The sequence below is a fragment of the Corythoichthys intestinalis genome, chromosome 2, assembly GCF_030265065.1.
Source record: "Corythoichthys intestinalis isolate RoL2023-P3 chromosome 2, ASM3026506v1, whole genome shotgun sequence".
Classification (NCBI taxonomy): domain Eukaryota; kingdom Metazoa; phylum Chordata; class Actinopteri; order Syngnathiformes; family Syngnathidae; genus Corythoichthys; species Corythoichthys intestinalis.
In genome coordinates, this window is record NC_080396.1 from 62,180,199 (window position 1) to 62,203,051 (window position 22,853).

Sequence of the window (22,853 nt, forward strand, 5' to 3'; positions counted from 1 at the left end):
ACATTGTACAAATTGTACTTCCTTACATTTTGACGGAATCGGAAATGAAAGATATTTTGTCCTGAAGTCCTTAATCTCCGCCTTGTTGAAGTCCCTCAGAAAAAATTGTCTTTTTGTTGGACTGGGAAACAATTCCTGACACAAAAACATCCTTATAAACTTATTGCATTTAATATCATTTAAATCAACACCTTGTGTGCGGCGCTGTCTTAACCCAGGGGAGACATTAGAGTGCAAAATACCTTCTCTGACCATCGAAATCAAAGGTGAAGGAATGTTTTTTGTTATCCCATTAAATTGACTAATCGAACATTTAACAATAAATTTTGTGCAAAACTCCTCATACTGTAGTATACTCCCATTTTCGTCCAGAAGATGAGCAATTGCCCTTTTGAATTCCACTCTTCTAAATGAATTGATTTCCTCTTCCACTGAATATACCGGTTGTTCCATATAGGTGTGTTATCTCGGTCAAAAGCTGTTTTGCCCTCCTAAGTTAACTACCCCTGTGTCATGATTAGCTGTCATTTTAAGTGTACCGGGGCTTACTCCAGGTCAATTGAAAGAAACGTTTGCGAGCCCCTAGTGGCAAGAAGTAAAATTACAAAAAAAAAAACACAAATCGGGAATATGGCTCATACAAATTTTGACCCATTATAATTTTTTTTTTTTTTTTTTCATTTAATTAATATTTGTTGTTTGTTTTATGGATTTACAACTTTTATATACAATTTTTACTGCATAACTCTTAATTTACAAATCATTTATAGGAAAGTCAATTACATGCATTGACACTTTTCGGCCACCAGGAAGGGTCTGCCCCCCCCCCCCCCCCCCCCCCAAACTCCGCTTATGGAAGCATCACATGATTTTTCAAAGAGTGCCAATACTTTTGTCCGGCCCATTTCTGGAGTTTTGTGTAAAATTGTAATGATGTAATAATTTTTTTTTCCTTTTGTGTTTTTTCAATGGAAGCAAAATAAATGGAGATATTACTACCAAATCATTTTCTGGGAGAAATTGAGCATTATCTGACAGAATTACAGGGGTGCCAATACTTTTGGCCAGCACTGTATCATCCAAACGTTTGTCAACTACATTTCCCACAGGGCATTTCGCGCGTCTCGACCAGGAAAGCAGAAACTCCATCACACGAGTCCGAGGTCCAAACAGAGTTGAGCAACAACACCTGCGAACGGCACGGCATCCCTCCTCCTAGGAGCGAGCGAGAGTGTGACACGACACACTCCAGCGGGACTTTAGCTGTCGACATGTGGGCTCGCTTGTCGGCCATGGTCGGGCCTTCGGTGGTCGGGAGGAGAGCTTGCGGGCAAGCTCGGCTGCGGGCAGCGGGATGCGCGCTCGGAGAACCGCAGCAGCGAGACGCTTCATCAAGTGCAGAGGTGAGTAGAAACACTGTAATCAACATCCAGTCAGTCGTCATTTAATGACTTGAATAATGAGCCTAATGACTTTAATAATGAGCCTTCCAGAGTCACGGTTTCTAAATGCCGTGACGTGAAACATTGGTGTCTGTCTCTCTGTTCTGATCTACTAAGTTTGTGCAGCTGCGGAGGAATACAAATACTTTGTGATTCTTTTATCTTTGTTTGCATGGAAATATTATTCATTCCAATATTTACAGAAGGCCTACTTCTCCATCTTTGCACTCAGAGCAGTATTTGATTATGTTTGTTAATCTTGGACTGTCACATGAATGCACCCAGCACATGAGATGAATTATCCACTTTAAGCAAGTTATGATAAGACAAGGAATGTACAACACTGGGCCCCTCCAACACTTCACTTTGTTTAAATCAGTTTTATATATAGGTGTGTGACAAAATATCGAAACGGTGATATACCGTGATACTTTTTATCCCAAAAGGATATCGATATGCTCCTGCCAAGAATCAAGATATCGTTTTGAAAAAGGTGTCAATGTCCAAAAAAACAAAAAATGAACCAACAAGTTGCTACCAAAATCTTCCACCATAATAGTGTCTCAGTTAACTCTAAAGTCTGAGTTATGCTCCCGCTTTGCAGTGACTGCGCAGCGACTACGGCGTCATTCGACATTCGATGGTTCTCCGGCCGGGTGGCGCGTTGCTCTGTAATTCACCGCCAAGCCACTAGAGGGGTGTTGCGTTATGTTTGAACGGTTTTGGGGCATGCTTGTTGACTTCCTCTTGTCTAGTTTAACGGATAAAAAATAAACAATGCAAATGGAACGCTTGAATGTGAATCTTCAGCTCATCAACAGTGAATAAATGTTGATCATACATATGTTGAAGAGCAGCCGACGCAGAAGACTGTTTCGAGGCGGTCTGTCCAATTTTTGATGCCGCATAGAGAGTTCTAGCCTCGGGTGAAAATCAGCTAGCTGTGGCGGCTAGCTTCAAACTAGCTTCGAGCACTGCGTCCAGCGTTTTGTCCAAGGTCTGCAAAGCCTTCCAGCCCGATTTGTTTGACGTGTTCTACAACCAGCCAGTGGAAAGCCATAGCAGATTTCTGGCGTCTATGGAACTTCCCAAACTGCGTTAGAAGCCTTGATGTTAATGTCAGGGGTGAAAGTGGGCCAGAACGGTCAGGAATGCAGTTCCGGTATAAGATTCAGGGCCGGAATGCTGTTCCGGTACACGGTGCTTTGATTCCGAAAAATATGACGGCAACTGTCAATACGCTATGTAAAAAAAAAAAAAAAAAAAATGCTAAGCTGCCAGACATGCATTTCATCTCCAAGAAGAAAACAATCTACCAACATCAGATTTACATACACAAGTGTTGACAACAAGCATAATAAAGTGCCTGTGTAGCGTCATCCGTTTCCACCAATATTTATTATTTATTTTATTCCACGGACGGCATGGAGGTTTCCCCAGCTGCTGCAGTTATCGGAGTCTGACGATGATGAGTCACGTCAATGTGCGAATGCACGCAGCAAAGCAAAACGCCTGGAGTCATATAGAGCTGTCCCGACTAGTCGACGTCATCGATGACGTAAATCCGTCGACGAGCACAACATCCCGTCGACGGTTACTGAAGGGTTAAAAAAATATATGCGTGGAAAGTTAGAATGTCGGATGCTCTGTTTGCAAGCGGGGAAAGCGGCACAAAGCCAAAAAAAGCGCACCAGAGTGTCCAAAACATTGCCTTATTTCAAAGAAACAAAGGAGAGTACACTCTTCTGTCCTGTCTCTTCAATGCCAAGCTTGCTGCACGTCGGCCGTGAATGAACGCCTCAAGCGCCTTGACGCAGTTTTTAATTTTTTTTTCTTTCATTTTTTGTACACCAGAGGGTGCTGTCGCCTTACTAAATAATAATGTTTCATTGACAATGGGCCTATTAGTGCTATTAGTATTGTTCTTAATGCTAATTGAAAGGTTTATTTCATGTTATGGTTTATTTTATGGTATACAAAAATTATATAAGGTTAAAAGGTCATAAATATATACAGTATATACAGTGACTGCACTCAAGGGAGAGATTGTCAATGATAAGGTAATAAGTTAAGGTAAAGGCAATTCATATAGGCAATTCATTGATATATATATAAGGTTTCAAAGGAAAAAGGTGAAAAGTTCTAATTGTGTTGCTTTATTTGTGTGCACCGTAGCTCTTACAGTGTGTTTACATCAAGGATGGAATAAAAGTTGTAAAAGTAAAAGTTGTTGTTTAAGAGACCATCTTTTCAATCGGGATGCTACACTAGTTAATTCTATCAGCATTTGAACTCATTGTTTATTTGTGATTTATTATTGTTATTTACGTGTTTATTTGTACTTTAATAAATAATTTGAGTGTTCCAATATGTTTTTTGTGAATTGATAAGCGTCAACAAAAATTTCATTGCTAAATTGGTAAAAAAAAAAAAAAAAAAAAAAAAAAAAATTCATTATTAGATTAGTCGACTAATCGTAAAAATAGTCGGCTGACTAATCGGGAGAAAATTAGTTGTTTGGGACAGCCCTAGAGTCATATATCCGTTCAACTGGCTGACATACTGACATGTGATCAGCAGAGATATTTAGCTCTAATTGGTTCAAATGTGCATGTTTTCTGGAACAGCTAAAAAAAAAAAAAAAAAAATTGAATTGAATTGAATTGATTCGACAAAAAAAGGGCAATGCAACATGAAATGGATCGAATCTTCAAGAGCAAGAGCAGAGTTGAGGCTTATTTATCATATTTAGTTCTATATGCTCTGATTGGAGGTTCAGAACAACTTAGCTGTCAATGTGCACTTTGGACTTATATTTTCTCATTTATGTTAGGCTACTTATTCATTTCCTTATGATTTAAAAAAGTCAATGTTTGCGCGATCTTCAAAAAAAAAAAAAAAAAAAATATATATATATAATATATATTGACCCCCCCCCCAAAAAATGAAATAAATAAATAAATAAATAAATAAAATTTCAGGCTCCGTGGCGACCTTCACGTCGGGGAGTTCCGGCAAGAAATTCTAACCACTTTCACCCCTGGTTAACGTTATGATAAAGGCACCGAGGCACTCTAAATCAGTGATGATGTATCGTGTGTGAACTGTCTGTTGTTGAATATTAAACATCAAAAGAACTCTTTTGACACCAAATTTGTGCTTTATTCTTCATATACTTGAAGTGTGACACGTAAATAAGTCACAGACTCACAGCAAACATATGTACACAATAAGTGATGAAGTGCACCAACCAAAAATACGGCATAAAGTGATAAAAAGCTGGCAGTTATTGGCTGCCGCTTCGTGTGGCCATTCGATTCTGAACACACACGTCTCGCTGGTTCTTCCATTTTTTTTTTTTTATTCAATCGCTGACCTTGCCATTTGGCAACCTTTATGATGTCTTGACGAGACTTGCTCTTCGATGATACTCCCCTCGGCTTGGTCAATTTTTGCATGTAGAAAAATGTTTTACAATGCCAGTGATTTGGGTCGTAAATCGGGTCTTCCTTGACACCGCAGGTCTGACGCGGAAGCATAACTCGGCCTTAAGGCTGCATTGACGGTGCTTGACGCCCAATCCATATAGACTGGGAATGTTTGTTCATTCGAAACCAGAGCATTCACAGTCATTCTGTCCGATTTTCAGGGCATTTACAGGTCACTTGCTGTTCATTTTAGGGCATATACAGGTCATTTTTTGTTGAGTTTGAGTCACTCCCTATCAATTTGGATGATTCCCAGGTAATTTCCTGTTCTGTAACTCTAAATAAACAGGGAAAGACCTGTAAATTACCCCAAAATCAACAGGAAGTAACTGAAAATCAACAGGTAAATGACCTTAAATGGCCCAAAATTACCTCATTGCCTGGCATTGGCTGCCACTACCGGTCATAGACGTTCAAACGGATTGGACGTCTACTAAAGATAAACTCATTCCAATTCACAGCAAAAGCTTGTTTTTCTGTTTATTTGTTGTTTGTAGAATATCATAGAATGATTTCCAGACCAATGTATAGATAATCCTTCTATCGCATATCGTCAGTTCATCGTTATCATGAGCTTTGTATCGTATCGTAAGGTACCAAGAGGTTCTCACTCCTATTTATATAGTTGTTTATTGAAACGAATCAAATGGGGGCACCATGGTCACAACAACTTCCTAGATAATAGGGGTGGGAGTCTCTGAGTAAATCCCGACACGATACGATTTGTGATATAAGGCACACGGTAGTCTTCGTAATGGTATTGACAGGCCAGACCGGTCATGCACTGTGCATCTCATACAAGTAGGGGGCCGCCCACATCAAGAGGAGCTATTCACAAACACGCACGCAGCGATCTAGCGCCAGATTTCTGTTGAAAAAGTACAAAAGCTGTACCGCATACAAACAGGAAGGATTGTCTGAGGAGTGATTTGTTTGAGGATTCAAGGTAATATATTTTCCATACCATGCATGCATTTTGAAACGTGAAAAAAAATCAATGGGTGGAATTAGCCGCTTCTGCATTGGCATCGTTGTTCGCAATATTTACGTAAATTAAATGCTAACTGCACGTTTTTTTGTTTTTTCTGCTTTTCACCAAGCATCGAGACTGTTTTACGTCCATATCTATAAAGAATTTGGGGATTTAGGCATTTATTCACAAGAATTTTCACCGGAAAAGCTCTGTTTACATAAGACGGCCGCTAGCTGCATTTACTAACAGACTAGGATTGTATTTTGACGTATTCACGTAAAATAAATGCTAACTGCACAAGTTTTTTTGCTTTTAACCAAGAATCGAGACCGTTTTACATACATATATATATAAAAAGTACGGGGATTTATTCACAAGAATTTTCTCTGAAAAAGCTCTGTTTATATAAGGCGGCCGCTAGCTACATGTACCAACAGACTAGCATTGTACTTTGACATATTTACGTAAAATAAATGCTAACTGCACAAGTTTTTTTTTTTTTTTTTTGCTTTTAACTAGAAATGTCCGATCACGTCATTTTCAAAGTATCGGAATCGGCCAAAAAATATCGGCCATATCTTTTTTATATATATATATATATATATATATATATATATATATATATATTTTTTTTTTAATTAAAACGTTTTCTAATTGTATTTAACGTTACAGACATAATATGTTACACTCATCCAGAGTCTTTAGTTTAGGCTTAAGGTAGGGTTATCAAATTTATCCCGATAATGGCAGTAATTGATTTTTTAAAAAAATGTGTCACGTTAATAAATTTAATGCAATTAATGCATGCGCTGCACGACTCACTCACGTATTGGCACGCTCAATCTGTAATGGCGCCGTTTTACCTATGTAGAGGGATAAAAGGTAGGGTAAAATGAGTAGAGTGAATTTTGGCAGCCTTTGGAGCCTTTTTTTAATTGGATAGAGCCTTACAATCCCTCTCCCTACATTAGAAATATCATGGGAAGCAATGTGGGGAAGCAAGGTAGCAATTGATCTTTTTCTTAAAACCTTATGTTACTCCCCAACGCAGAGAAGATATTTCCATTGGTAGCACTATGCACAGTCATGGTTCCACTTCCCATCATGCATTTGGGCATGCCTACTGTATCATTTACTGAAAGCTCAACAAATACACTAGATAGCAATATTTAGTCACAATATACAAAGTCACAAGTCTTTCTATCCGTGGATCCCTCTCACAGAAAGAATGTTAATAATGTAAATGCCATCTTGAGGATTTATTGTCATAATAAACAAATACAGTACTGTATATTGAATCTACTGTATGTTGAATGTAAATATTTGAGTTTTATTCATTTTTTTCTTAATGCATTGCCAAAATGTATATGATCGGGAAAAATTATCGGGAATGATTGGAATTGAATCGGGAGCAAAAAAAAGCAACCGGATCGGGAAATATCAGGATCGGCAGATACTCAAACTAAAACGATCGGGATCGGATCGGGAGCAAAAATCATGATCGGAACAACCCTACTTTTAACCGAGAATCGAGACTGTTTTACATCCATATCTATTAAGAATTCAGGGATTTAAGCATTTATTCACAAGAATTTTCACCGGAAAAGCTCTGTTTACATAAGACGGCCGCTAGCTGCATTTACTAACAGACTAGGATTGTATTTTGACGTATTCACGTAAAATAAATGCTAACTGCACAAGTTTTTTTGCTTTTAACCAAGAATCGAGACCGTTTTACATACATATATATATAAAAAGTACGGGGATTTATTCACAAGAATTTTCTCTGAAAAAGCTCTGTTTATATAAGGCGGCCGCTAGCTACATGTACCAACAGACTAGCATTGTACTTTGACATATTTACGTAAAATAAATGCTAACTGCACAAGTTTTTTTTTTTTTTTTTTGCTTTTAACTAGAAATGTCCGATCACGTCATTTTCAAAGTATCGGAATCGGCCAAAAAATATCGGCCATATCTTATATATATATATATATATAAAAATTTTTTTTTTTTTTAATTAAAACGTTTTCTAATTGTATTTAACGTTACAGACATAATATGTTACACTCATCCAGAGTCTTTAGTTTAGGCTTAAGGTAGGGTTATCAAATTTATCCCGATAATGGCAGTAATTGATTTTTTAAAAAAATGTGTCACGTTAATAAATTTAATGCAATTAATGCATGCGCTGCACGACTCACTCACGTATTGGCACGCTCAATCTGTAATGGCGCCGTTTTACCTATGTAGAGGGATAAAAGGTAGGGTAAAATGAGTAGAGTGAATTTTGGCAGCCTTTGGAGCCTTTTTTTAATTGGATAGAGCCTTACAATCCCTCTCCCTACATTAGAAATATCATGGGAAGCAATGTGGGGAAGCAAGGTAGCAATTGATCTTTTTCTTAAAACCTTATGTTACTCCCCAACGCAGAGAAGATATTTCCATTGGTAGCACTATGCACAGTCATGGTTCCACTTCCCATCATGCATTTGGGCATGCCTACTGTATCATTTACTGAAAGCTCAACAAATACACTAGATAGCAATATTTAGTCACAATATACAAAGTCACAAGTCTTTCTATCCGTGGATCCCTCTCACAGAAAGAATGTTAATAATGTAAATGCCATCTTGAGGATTTATTGTCATAATAAACAAATACAGTACTGTATATTGAATCTACTGTATGTTGAATGTAAATATTTGAGTTTTATTCATTTTTTTCTTAATGCATTGCCAAAATGTATATGATCGGGAAAAATTATCGGGAATGATTGGAATTGAATCGGGAGCAAAAAAAAGCAACCGGATCGGGAAATATCAGGATCGGCAGATACTCAAACTAAAACGATCGGGATCGGATCGGGAGCAAAAATCATGATCGGAACAACCCTACTTTTAACCGAGAATCGAGACTGTTTTACATCCATATCTATTAAGAATTCAGGGATTTAAGCATTTATTCACAAGAATTTTTAACGAAAAAAGCTCTTTGTCTGTGATTCCACTCAGCTTTGACGACCTCGCCAACATTGCAGGCCCCCTATTTATCGGCCCCGCGCCCGTGTCCTGTCAATACATTATGAAGTCTATGGGCACACGATAACAATTATCTCACAATATGTCAATACTACAATTATTGATACATGGGACAGGAAATCAATCGACGATATTCTTAGATACAGCTATTAAAGAGAAAAACAAGCTAAAAAAAAACTTTATTTTTGCCCTGTTGCAGACAATCGGTCACAGACTGAGAATATTTTAGTACAACATTTCTGTGAATAAATACAGCAACACTATATTATTACAACATTATTGTAAACCAATTAATATCTTTCTTTACTCATTGCCTACTATTTAAAACGATAGGCATCCAATTCATTTTGAGTGGGAGAGCTAAATGAAGATTAGTTCATTGCAGTCCTCCCAGTTAAAAGGAATTGGTCACCTAGTGCCATCAATGGCAGCCAATGAGTTACCATAGACACTATTCTTATGGAAAAATTTGCTAAAATTTTCAAACAAAAATAAACAGTAAAAAATAAAAAATAAGACTGCTTTTGTGTAGGTTGAAATAAACGTGTCTTTTCCCCTGTGAGACCGTGAGCAATGGCGTGTTCATGCAGATATAATGAACATCTGTGCCCATTTGTCCGCCATCCTACCATGTGAATTTGTTTCGAAAGCAGACAGATATCGCATCAGCACTTTAACCCCTTCTCCATTGTCCAATGTTCACAAGGCTTTTCAAAGCACTGTCATTCATTCATCCAGTAGTTTTAACAGTATATTGGCGCTAATCATTAGTTGAAGCATTGCCACGTTTATCTCACTTATCTAAGATGTTTTTGAAGTGTTACATCCAGCAACGACTTTTTTTAACAAAGACCAGTTAACTTTGGACTTTTGTTTTAAAATAAAAAAACCAGCTACTGAATATTGCGTAAAGTGCAAACCCTAACCTTGTTCCACAATGCACTGCTATAAGTATACTGATAAGCCTCTGCTGCTTCCAAAGGTCAAATGTTACCTGCTCTTGCCAGATGGCTCTTGTGGTGTGTTTATTTATGCATACTAAAATGACCCTAGTAATGCTGAATTTTTATATTCTAGCTGCTTTAACCTTTGTGTCTTGCATGAATGTAACCTCCTGCACATCCTTTTGCCCCACTGCCTGTTTTCTCCCCTCTAGGCCACTTTGAAGAAGACACCATTGTTTGACTTCCACAGGGCACGTGGAGGAAAGATGGTAGAGTTTGCAGGCTGGAGTATGCCTGTGCAGTACAAAGACAGTCACATCAGCTCTCACATGCACACCAGAGAGCACTGCGCCATCTTCGATGTCAGCCACATGCTGCAGGTGAGTTGCAACCTAGGGGCAAGCGAAGGAATTTGCTATAATCCATTTTTTGTGTGTTTGCGTGTTTTCTTCAGACCAAAGTTCATGGCAAAGATAGAATCAAGTTCATGGAGTCTCTAGTGGTGGCAGATATTTCAGAACTCAAAGACAACCAGGTGAAATCAATACTTAGATGAGATTTTTTTTTTTTTTTTTTAAACTGAAACTTTTAAAAGTTTTTCTATTAGATACAATACCACAAAAAATCCTAAAAGCTTTTTTGACACTTGTGTGTCGTCCCTTTCATTTTCAGGGAACACTGTCGCTCTTTACCAATGAGAAGGGAGGGATCATCGATGACCTCATTGTAACAAAAACAGATCAGGGCTATCTCTACGTAGTCTCCAACGCTGGTTGTGCCGACAAAGACTCTGCACATATGAAGGTAAATAACTCAAGCATGACAAAATTGGATAATATAGAGAACATCAAAATCAATTATGAGTCAATATAGGGTTTTTCCCCCAGAAAATACGTTTTCCAACTGAACCTTTATTCAATCGCAATTATATTAAAAAAAGCTTATAATTAAACCGTGAGCGCTTTCCACAGAGGCAAAATTTGAACTACCAGGTACTGGTAGTCAGAGGAATATTGCTAGTTATCAAAAGTATGGACAACCAATTGAAGGATCTATTTGATTTTGTGAATCATTTGAAATTGCAATAAGATTTGCATGTCTTTTTTGCTTTATTTGTGTTGCCTGCAGGCCAGACTTGCTGAGCTCAAGGCCTCAGGATCTGACGTTGATCTGGAATTCCTTGACGAAGCGCTGATTGCACTGCAAGGTGAGATATTTATTGGGCATTAATTGTTGGTCCATTTTCATGTCGTTCCTGATTCTTGGTTGTTCTTTGTGTTTGGTCAGGACCATCCATGTCTCAAGTGCTGCAACAGGGCATGAAGGAGGACCTCAGCAAACTGACCTTCATGAATTCTGCCCTGGCCACTGTCTTTGGCATTCCTGACTGCAGAGTCACCCGATGTGGATACACTGGAGAGGACGGCGTAGAGGTAATCACACCATTTACTGCTTGATATTTTATTTGACTTGAAGTTTGATTTTGAACAGAAAAACAACTTGGAAAAAAATAGATACCGTAGATAGGAATGGGAATTGATAGGATTTTTACGATTCTGATTCCATTATCGATATTGCTTAACGATTTGATTCTTTATCGATTCTCTTATCGATTCTAATTTGGGGAAAAAGATGAACAAACGTTTTGATTGGCATCGTGTTTGTTTAATCAGAAGTCACAACCTTACAAACTCACAACGAGATCAAAAGAGGCCCAAAGCCTCAATGTTAACTGTGGCAAATACACAAGAATGTGTAACATTTTACTGAAACATTTATCTAATAGAAATAAAAAATATTGGTATATACTGGACTGTCTCAGAAAATTAGAATACACAATATTCTAATTTCCTGACTGTCTCAGGAAATTAGAATATTGTGTATTCTAATTTCCTGAGACAGTCCTGTATATATACACAGGACTGTCTCAAATTAGAATATTGTGTATTCTAATTTCCTGAGACAGTCCAGTATTGGCAGATAGGTTGTTGTTCTGCCTTTGGCAATATGTATTAAAGCAGGGGTCCCCAAACTTTCCTGTGAGGGCCACATAACTTTTCCCTTCTCTGATGAGGGGCCAGGGTCAGTTTGTAACAGAAAAAGTGTGACGATTGCAGAAGTGCATAAATGTAAAAAATTATTGTTTTTCAGAAAGCCACAATATAATAACCTTTTCTGGATTCTTCACGGAATGAAAGTAAAAAAAATAAAAATAATCATATAATTTATTAATAATAATAATAATAATTATAATAAAAACACTATTAATTAAATAGATAATAACCAAATAACCCTCTCTGAATTCTTCAACGAAACGGCCAGGAAATAAATAACACGATTGAGGAAAAAAAAAAAAAAAAATCAAAATGGCCGGACCAAATGTGGAGGTGGGCCGTATTTGGGCCGCGGGCCGCAGTTTAGGGACTGCTGGGTTAACGTGTATTATTTACCATTACATTGAAATGCATGCCTTTTGGTTTTTGTGGCGCTTACACGCTCAAGTGGGGGCGCCCTTGCGCTTCCTCACGCGAAGAAGAATGCGCTCACTTGAAGACGAGCGCGCTTACACCCGAAGAAGAAATGCCGCATCCAAGCGAGTGAGCGAGTTAGTGAGAGAGGGAAACACTTCTACGAGCCTACGTTCTTTGTTAATGTTAATATCTACAGAGGCAACGCCCGTATGTATCATCTTTTGTGTTGTTGTTGTTGTGTTTCCACTCGCGATCGGACACTTAAATCCAGTTGTGTAGTGGCTTGAACGATGTGCTAATGCTAGCGAACGAATGCTAACCATTTGTTATTACTGTTATTAGCAGCTAATCATCGCTGATTTACGTTGATGCAAACCTGTTTGTTATTAGGGACGAAACTGATTTGTTTCATTTCTATTCTTAGTTTCACTCTTCAAGTGATGGTTGAATAAAGTCAGCAAATTATATCAACATCTTCTGCATTGTCATTTGGGCGTTTAGCTAGCTGTATAGCCAGGACTGAGCCTCAGCCTCTCTGTGAGAACAGCGCAGTCGTATTGCCTCCCGATGCAGTTATCTCTACATTGCAATGACTGCAAGTCGCTTTGTTGTCATTTTTCCTCGTGAAGTGAAGACACACTTTCGAGCGTTTGAACTTACGTGCTGTCATTGTTATATTTATGGCTGCAATGCTCGTGCTTACCCGTCGTAACCTTTCATTTTCACACTCTTTCCTGGTGAAGTGTAGTCAAACTTTGGAGCGAGTGGTTCTTGGCGCCATGCTAGTTTGATGCGTCTGGACAACAAGACACGTCACGACGCAATACGCGTCTTTAGGAATCGTTAAAGGGATCGTTAAGGCTTTTTCATTGTGATGTCGAGGCCTCGAAACACTCGGAACTGGTTCCGAATTGGAATCGGATTTCGATTCCCATCCCTAACCGTAGATAAACACACACAAAAATAATTCATGGCAAATACAGCAATAAATATAAACAAATAATAATAAAACACCCAAAACATTAAGTAGTATAAAATTTTCAAAAAGCAATATAAGAAATATATACATTCCGTTTTCATATTCTATTGATTTATATGTGTATTGTGCTTTCATGATGATAACTTTATTATACCACTACTGACAGTAATAATAGTATTAATTATGAGCAACTGCATCATAATAGTACAATAGGTTATAAACAGGTTAAAGTCACTGTTATCATGCTCATAATGGAAAAATAGTTGTATCTAAAACTAACTTTCCCCATTTAAATAAATGAAAATTCCACTTTTCTTTTGCACCTTTAAAAAAAAAAAAACCTGGAATATTTTTGTGGTGTTTTTTGTGTGTGTGTGTGTTTTTTTTTTTTTTTAATTAAAAAGCCCTCGCCGCTTCCAAAGGTCAAATGTTACTGTTTATTTTTTTTTTTTTTATAAAAAAAATACTATATCACTGTACTTAAAAACATAAAAACTTACAGAAATGACATACTACGCTAAATAAAACGTTTTTGCCATATTTTTCCTTTATTTGAAAATTGTGCTACTACTTAAGATATGAGTGCTTAGCCACCTGGGGCAGGACCCAAGACTTACCCTTTTTTCTTTTTAAGCTACGAGCATCCAAAATTCTTGAGTTTACTTAAGCTGACATACACAGTATATAGTGAAATTAAATGCATGCTTATCACTGCTTGATGTTCAGTCCGTAACCTTTGAAAAGTCACAAATTAGTGCCGCCCAGAAAGTTTGATAAAAATCACCGCTGACATTATGTTGCAATGGTGGCCGTCTTTAACATAACAGGACACCTGAAAAAGTCTCATTAGGATTAGAATTTACCGATAATTACTTTTCAACTGATAACTGATATCCCGATATTGTCCAACTACAAAAACCCGATACAGATCTATCTGGTCGTGGACTTAAAGTGCCTGTGACACAAAAAAAGCATATTTATTTCATATTACATGTGATATTTTATGCTCCTGAATGAAATTGACCGCTTGGATATGTGTGGAGGCGATCTATATATTTATCACATTTTTCTAATTCTACGCCATGAAAATGAGAGACTTCCGGCCACGTTCTTGGATTGAGGAAGAAGGCGAATGTGATGTCAGCGGGCAAATCATTTTCACAATGCAGCCATTACTACCATATGCAGAGAGACTGCGGATTCAGCTGATTTTGCGGATTGATTCGTTTATTTTTTGCGTCACGCCAGCCCAAAATGCTGCAGGCTTTTGTTGCTACACCAGGGAGAGTGGAATGAGGCTTTTTGGATTTCCAAAGATCCTGTTCACCGCTATGGGCAAAACAAGTCTGACATTCTAGAGACCACTGGACGGATGATGAAGTGAGTTAAGCTACGTGTTTTATGTTATGTCAAATACTGGGATCATGGCAAACATTTTAATAAGGAGGTGGCTTACATTTTGTGGGTGACTATGTTCCCTGTCCACCGAGAAGGCCACTCGGCCGACGACCGGCAGCTTGTTGCAAACTATGGTCACCGGCAGATAAAGGCGTGCCCACCTATGAAGCACTATCCTTGGCTTGAGCCTGGGCAGCCCCCTGCTCTCATCTCCGGTTCTCGATTGTGTAGACTTCCACCCCCCTCGGTCCTCTTTGCGTGCCCGCCTACAGAGCCTTATACTCGACTTGGCCTTGGGGCAGCCACGCGCTCCGATGTCGGCCGGCTTGTCCACCAAGAAGTCGCTATTTTCGGTGTTCATTCCCCTCAGCGCCCCTGGCGACGAGCACTGCTTGCCTTCCGGTGCTGCAGCAGAACAACGAGCCAAAACTTGTTCGCCACTGGGGGCTGGCCGATCGGTGAAGACAATCACCCCCACCGCCGTGTGTGACACGGTGGGGGTGATTGTTTTTTGTGATTTTTTGTTTTCGAAAGGCGAAAAAGAGACTTGGAAGAGCCACTTGGTTTGGGTTAGCATGTCACCTAGCTCTTACGTCTCATGTTTTGTTTACGCTCTTTCCTCCATCTCTGAAGCCGGGGCCGAAAATGACAAAAGCCGGACTAACTTTGGTGGCATGAAATAGCAGCAGTTTTGACCATTATGCAGTCATTTAGCCCTGTCGTACTGAATAAATACATTTTTAATATTTCATATTCTATTTAGTACAAGACTGTTCTTTGTTATGACCATACAATTTATCATTTGGGGAAAATACTTAGATAAAAAGAATATCCTGTAAAAATATTGGCGTAGAGAGATTAAAAAAATGATGACATTTTGCTGCTCTGTCGCATTTTCATCGTTCTGAATCTTCCCCCTCAATGGGCTGAATTCTGAATGAGCTGAAATCGTGACGTCATCTCCCAAATGGAGGCGCAAGAGCGCTATCATGACAGTTGGGGCTAAACGGAAGATTAAAAGACTCATTTCTCGTTATCTGCGCTTTGCCAAATTGTTGTATACAGTCGAATCGTCTCAAAATATGATTTTAATTAACATAATAATGCTATTTAAGATTTTTTTTTTTTTGGTGTAGGAGGCACTTTAACATCTCATGTCTAATTCTATTGTGATGCCCCATTGAATTCTTTAATAATGAAAATGCTTATATAACAAATCCCAAGCATCTTAGTTTAGAGACATCAAATGGTCAATAAGCATAACTGCTGTGCTATGCAGTGACCAGCCCTTGTACAAAGACAAAAGATTATAATTCTGTTATCGGCCAATATTATCAGCTACCTGGTTATGTCGGACAATTCTAATTACAATACAAACAAAAATAAGATGATTGTGAAGTTTGTCTTTACAATAATATCTTCATTTACTATATACACTGAATAAAATACCTAAAGTTAAAGGAAGATTTCCTGCTGTGTGCATGCCAGATCTCTGTTCCCAAGTCCAGAGTGGTAGAGCTGACTGAGAGGCTCCTGGCACACAACGAGGTCAAGCTAGCTGGATTGGGCGCCAGGGACAGCCTGCGACTGGAGGCGGGCCTTTGTCTCTATGGCAACGACATAGACGAGAGTACCACGCCCGTGGAGGCCTCTCTCATTTGGACAATAGGTATACTTTTAATCAAATGCTTGCCAAACACTCCCCTATGTGTATTGTACATGGGATAGCAATTTTGTGGTAAAAATAAGATTTTTAAAGCACCTTTCAAAAGAAGGAAGTTTTTGTGTGTGAGTGTTTGCGTAGTGTTGTGTGTATGAAAAATAATCCTATTATATCCGCTGCCATGTTCACAACTCCAATATGACATGCAGGAAAGCGACGTCGTCAGACAAAGGACTTCCCTGGTGCAGACATCATCGTTCCTCAGATCAAGGAGAAGACCACCAGGAAGAGAGTCGGCCTGGTGTCGACCGGACCTCCTGTCAGACAGCACACACCCATACTCAGTCCTGATGGAAAAGTAATAGGTTAGGAAACAAATGTGCCATCTGAGAAGTAAAACCTCGGGTGGCTTTTCAATTTTAATATGTTTGGATTTCAAACCTTTTATACATACCATATTTTTCAGACTATAAGTCGCACCAGAAAAATCCGCAATGAAGAAAAAAAAAACATATGTCGCATCAGAGTATTAGTTGCATTTTTTTGCTGGAAATTTATTTGATAAAATTCAACACCAAGAACAGACATGTCATCTTGAAAGCCAATTTAGTTACGTACATGACGCATAAACAACGATCTGAGAACGTGCCTGGTATGTTAATGTAACATAACTATTAAGGGTTATTCAGATGCATTATGGCATAAAACATCTGAAATTATATAAAAAGTAGGGGTGTCAAACGATTAAAATTTTTAATCGAGTTAATTACAGCTCAAAAATTAATTAATCATAATTAATCGCAATTAATCGCAATTCAAACCATCCTTAAAATATGCCATATTTTTCTGTAAATTATTGTTGGAATGGAAAGATAAGACCGAGATGGATATATACATTCAACATACGGTACATAAGTACTGTATTTCTTTATTATAACAATAAATCAACAAGATGGGATTACCATTATTAACATTCTGTTAAAGCGATCCATGGATAGAAAGACTTGTAGTTCTTAAAAGATAAATAGAAATAATAAATAAAATATATAAATATATAAATAAATAAAATATATAAATATTTATAAAAATTTATAGAAAATAAATAAAAGACAATAACTAGTACAAGTTATAGAAATTGTATTTTAAAACCCCTCTTCATGTTTTTGTTTTAATAAAATTTATAAAATTTTCAATCAAAAAATAAACTAGTAGCCCGCCATTGTTGATGTCAATAATTACTTACACAATGCTCATGGGTGCTGAAGCCTATAAAATCAGTCGCACCCAAGCGCCAGCAGAGGGCGGCAAAACTCCGAAAAACACAACAAGTACACCTTTCACTTTGCTGTCCTTTTAATATGTTTGAGCATGGCATTTTAGGGTTAATTGTGTCAAATATTTTAACGGGATTAATTAAAAAAATTAATTACCACTCGTTAACGCGTTAATTTTGACAGCCCTAATAAAAAGGTGTTAATAATTTCACACGTAAGTCATTCCAGAGTATTAAGTCGCACCCCCGGCCACACTGTGGAAAAGCAGTACATCATTTTCACATAAACTCACCTGGAAGCCACGAGCTGTATGTAAAAAAAAAAAACTGTCCGAGCGTTTAAAACTGGGAAGTCTGGGATTTTTTTGCTATTCCTAGAGCATAGACTTCATAATGATATTGACAGGACACAGGGCGCTGGGCCGATTAATAGGGCGCCTATCTCAGTCGAGGCTGACCGAGTGGAAACACAAAGAGCTTTTTACGTTAAAAATTCTTGTGAATAAATGCGTAAATCCCTGAATTCTTTATAGATATGGACGTAAAACAGTCTTGATTCTTTGTTAAAAGAGCAAAGAACCGGGCAGTTAGCATTTATTTTACATAAATATGTCGAATGTACGCGTACGTATGTATGCTAGTCTTTGAGCCACTGTAGCGCTCGATTCTTGGTTAAAAGCAAAAAACAAAAAAAACGTAGAACGTAAAACGTAGCGGCTAATTTCTCCCATTAATTTTTTTCACAACGTTTCAAAATGCATGCATGGTACGAAAAATATAATAATTACCTTGAATCCTCGAACAAATCACTCATGAGACAATCCTGTTTGTATGCGGTACAGCTTTCCTACTTGTTCAACCTAAATCCGGCGTTAGATCGTTGCATACATGTTTGAGAATAACTCCTCTTGATGTGGGCAGGCCCCCTTCTTGAAGGCGAGGCGCAGTGTATAACGGATGTGACATGTCAATATCATTATGAAGTCTATGCCTACGGTCAATCAATATTCCTCAGTAATTGCTCATTTACCAAACAAAACAGCTGAAGTGAGCTGTCTGCTAAATGCAATTTCGCTAACTGACTCTCCTCTAGACTTAATGACCATGGAGGATGCTCGCCATTCTGAAGCTAATGCTAACGCGAATGCTACACTAACGCTAGAAGTTACATTTAGCATCTGATGAAAAGGCTAAAGCAGCATTGCGTATTCGCTCTTACAAAGATAAGAAAACAAATCTTGCACAGCCTCGAGCACAGCCTAGCTTTAGACACATCCTAAACTTCGGTGAGGAGAGTGAGGGAGAGGCGCAGTACATCTCACATGATTGACATGACCCAAACACTGCTACGATGCAAGCTGACGTACTCCACGTACAATATTAAAATGTTACACATTGTGAACATGTGACAGGAATGACGTCGCATAATCAGCTCATTGTCATCAGACGAAAACTGGCATCTGTCTTGTTAGGTTCTACTCTCACAAGCACGTCATCGTGACATTATCGTCATAAAAAATTTGTTTGTCGACGAAATATTTTCATTATCGTCATTGTCAAAGGGCGTAGGTTTCAACATTAGTGGGGACGATATAAAAGCATAACCTGCATGTACACTTTTTGCTGGACACGGAACATTAATGAGAACAAAGAGATTGAGTGAACGGGGGTCAGGGATACATTTCTCACAAATATGAACCTAATTGATTGATATGCTAAATGATCAATGCAAAATCTGTATCGACTTGTGCTAACTTTCATATGTATTAGTTCAAGTGATACATCGTTCCATTCAAACCTTTGTTTTCAAAAACTACTAAAGAAACATTTTGAAAACTTCCAGAATAAATGTCTGGATTCTGTTTTTATTTAGTAAATTTAAATTGCAATATTTAAACAATTTAAATTATATTAACATACACAATCATCTCTTAACTATCCAGGAATACAAAAAATAAACAATTGTCTTAAGACCACTCAACATTGTCTGTCTAAATAAATGAATACCAAAAATAAATAAAAACGGAACCTTACTTCAGGAAATACACTCTTGCTTTTGTCAACAAACACAACCCAACTCAACAAAAAAATGAAAGCTCCTTTGGGCTGCTTTAAGACCACATAAATAGAATTAAAATAAAAATTGGGGAGAAGTGGTTAAACCTGGGTTCACTACATTTCTCACAATTAACGTTAACAGTAGAAAACATACGCAAGGACACTTCTCTCGAAGCAGCTTCCTACTCGAGTTTTGCAGGTTAGCAAATTCATACAGTTTAATGTTATGCAAACTCTCATACAGGTTGGACTTTCAGTAGCAAAATTAGTGGTGTGTTCCCCACCTCCACACCATTGACGTCTTTTTACATTACTTACAGTGGTTGTTGCTGCTGCTGCTGCTGGCCGAAATTAAAATCCTAATGTCCTTCGTCTCCGACGGGGGTGGAGGAGGCGACATGTTGTATTTCTGTCTGGGTTGTGGGGCGGGGGGCATGTCATCAGCCAATCGAATGTGTGTTTGAGGGGAAAAAAATGGACTGGCACATTCAGCAAGTGAAAAGGGGTAAATGTCAGCCTTGACATAATAAAAGTAATTCACTTAATAATGGTAGGGTCAATTATATCCATACCTATATAACTGAACTCATTATATAATGACAATCAGGTTGGTGGGGACAATTTGAGCATCCTGAAAAGTTGCTAGTGTTATGTCCCTACCGTCCCTATGCAAACCTACGCCATTGGTCATTGTTGACGAAAACAACTCTGGTTTCCAAAACCTTTCGGCTCATATTTCAACAGAAGTATTATAAAAGATCAGGTCATTTGGTAATGTTAGAACTATGTATTTGTGGGACCAGGTTGTGGTAGTTGAGCCATGTAGAGGATTTACAATCTTTGATTCTGTTCTCAGGTGAGGTGACCAGTGGCTGCCCTTCCCCTTGCCTGAAGAAAAATGTTGCCATGGGTTACGTGGACGCTGCCTTCACAAAGAATGGGACAGCGATTCAGGTGGAGGTTAGGAAAAAAGCAGTCGCTGCCACCGTGAGCAAGATGCCCTTCGTCCCGACCAACTACTATTCTGTATAGGAGCAACATTCCTAAGTGCACTTCCCTTACATGTGAACTCAAATACATTCTACGATCGTTTTCCCATATCTTTTGACCAATGAAAAGCATGTACTGGTACCTCAAAATTTTGTGAGTTTTCCTCTACAAAACAAACCTCTGTCCACCTAAATTTTTTTGTTACTTTGTGTTACAAAAAAAGACATACAGAACCATTTGGATTAAAATTCAATAGCACACATTTGAAGTAGTACCCAACCTCTTTGTTATGGTTATTAATATAATTATTCCTTCACAAATGTCACATCTTGAAGAATAAAGGAATGAGGATAAAATGCAGGATTTGCACCATAATTAATCAAGTAATGGTGACCTGTACCGTACTCTTTTTAATGTGGAAATCCTCACTAGTGGAAAAATGCTTTACTTCAACATTTTTCTTTCAGTAAGAAATGCTTTATCAATGTTTGTACAATGTGAGCCCCTTCAGTAGTATATGGAAATAAAGTAGGTAATATGTTATTAGTCTTGAAAATTACCAAAGTTAGCTGAGGTACTGATGTAAGATGAAATCTGGTCAGCATATGTTAAAGTTGGATAATCGGTTGCTCAATTAGCATCATTTGTGGTGGAGGAGGTGGTAGTTCATTTTATTTTTTAATCCATTTGACCTGCTCTCTCCCTAACATTTGCTATCCTCTCTTTTTTCTTAAGGGCAAAACAGCCTATTTGTAAGAAGTTTACAGTTGATGAATTGAACTGTGAGAAATTATTTTTTTTAAGTATCATTTTGTTACTAATATTTCTATAGCAGTCAAAACACTGTCCTTTGATGATGTTGTCAATGTTAATATCATGAAAAAGTGTCCTTATGCATGTTTTGGGGTGGATCAAATGACCATTATTAATTCTGTTCATTTGTTAAAATATCATTGATAAACTTGAGAAAAATGTTTTGTAAACACTACTGAAGCATGATTGTTTTAACATTTTTCTTAATTATCTTGCTCTGGAGATGTGAATACTGACTTGAAAACATAAACTAACATTTTAGACAGCTTTTAATGGGCAAAGACTTCTCTTCATCAACCCTCTGATGTACAAATCATGAAATCCTTGGTCAAGATGTTTTTCTGACGTGTTTGTTCTTAGGACATGAAAATAATGTTTAGTTTCTTACTATTTCAAAAATATTTTTTTCATGAAGTTACATGTCCAATTCAGTGGAATCCATGCACCTGCACACTCAACATAAAACTAAATTTACTATCAACATATGAATTGGAGTTCTGTCGTGAATATAGAAACCCTTGATCTCTTTTATGTTTTGATAAACATTTCAACATTTTTTGGGGGGGTGAAATTTCAACACTTAACACTATAGGCACAATATATAGGCCTGAATGGAACTAATGAAACTCCCTACACCCAAGCACCAATGTCTCTGTTGTTGTCTACCAGCCACTCATCATCACTGTTGTCACTACAGTCACCATTACTGAAGCTGGATGGAATTTCCTAGGCTATCTGTAAACTGCCTTATTCTTTGCGGCTTTTGAAGTCTACAAAATAAGATAAAATGCATATACTAAGGTAAGGTAATGTGTGTTTTCTGTTAATTTTGGCACTCCTGTGACTCCATAAACTACAGCTAATAACAAAAATCTATTTTAATTTTTTTAAATTAACTGCCTATAAATTAACAATTACATACTAATTTATAATCAAAACAGTCATAAAAACTGACAATTATGTAAAATGTGTTCAAAAATATACTGATGGATGCGAGATGTCCACTTCATTGGACACATGGTTAATCATAAATTTCTTTATAATATACACAAATATTTCTTATTCCAAATAGATATTATCACATCATCATTTTTTTTAAACCACTGTAGCTCTTCGGGCATAGAAGTATTGACAGGATGTGCCAGTTCTAGTCGACACAGGTGGCATACGTATCTTGGATCCAGAGGATATTTACTTGCAGTTACACCAACTGACCTCAATAGAGTATGACAGCAGAGTATTCATGAAATTGCGATGCAGTTACTACAAACCAATGCATTAAAGAGAAAGGTACGTTTCAGTAGCTGTCCACTGTAGTGA

At 37.7% G+C, this 22,853-nt stretch overlaps 1 protein-coding gene across 1 annotated transcript; it reads left to right on the forward strand.

Moving 5' to 3' along the window:
- Positions 1-1,113: 1,113 nt before the first annotated feature.
- Positions 1,114-22,278, forward strand: amt (aminomethyltransferase). The gene is made up of 9 exons (XM_057820086.1): positions 1,114-1,403; positions 10,101-10,268; positions 10,343-10,423; positions 10,561-10,692; positions 11,017-11,095; positions 11,176-11,321; positions 16,225-16,405; positions 16,609-16,764; positions 20,587-22,278. Exons 1-9 carry the CDS (start codon positions 1,272-1,274, stop codon positions 20,760-20,762), a joined length of 1,251 nt encoding a protein of 416 aa, XP_057676069.1. The 5' UTR covers positions 1,114-1,271; the 3' UTR covers positions 20,763-22,278.
- Positions 22,279-22,853: the final 575 nt, after the last annotated feature.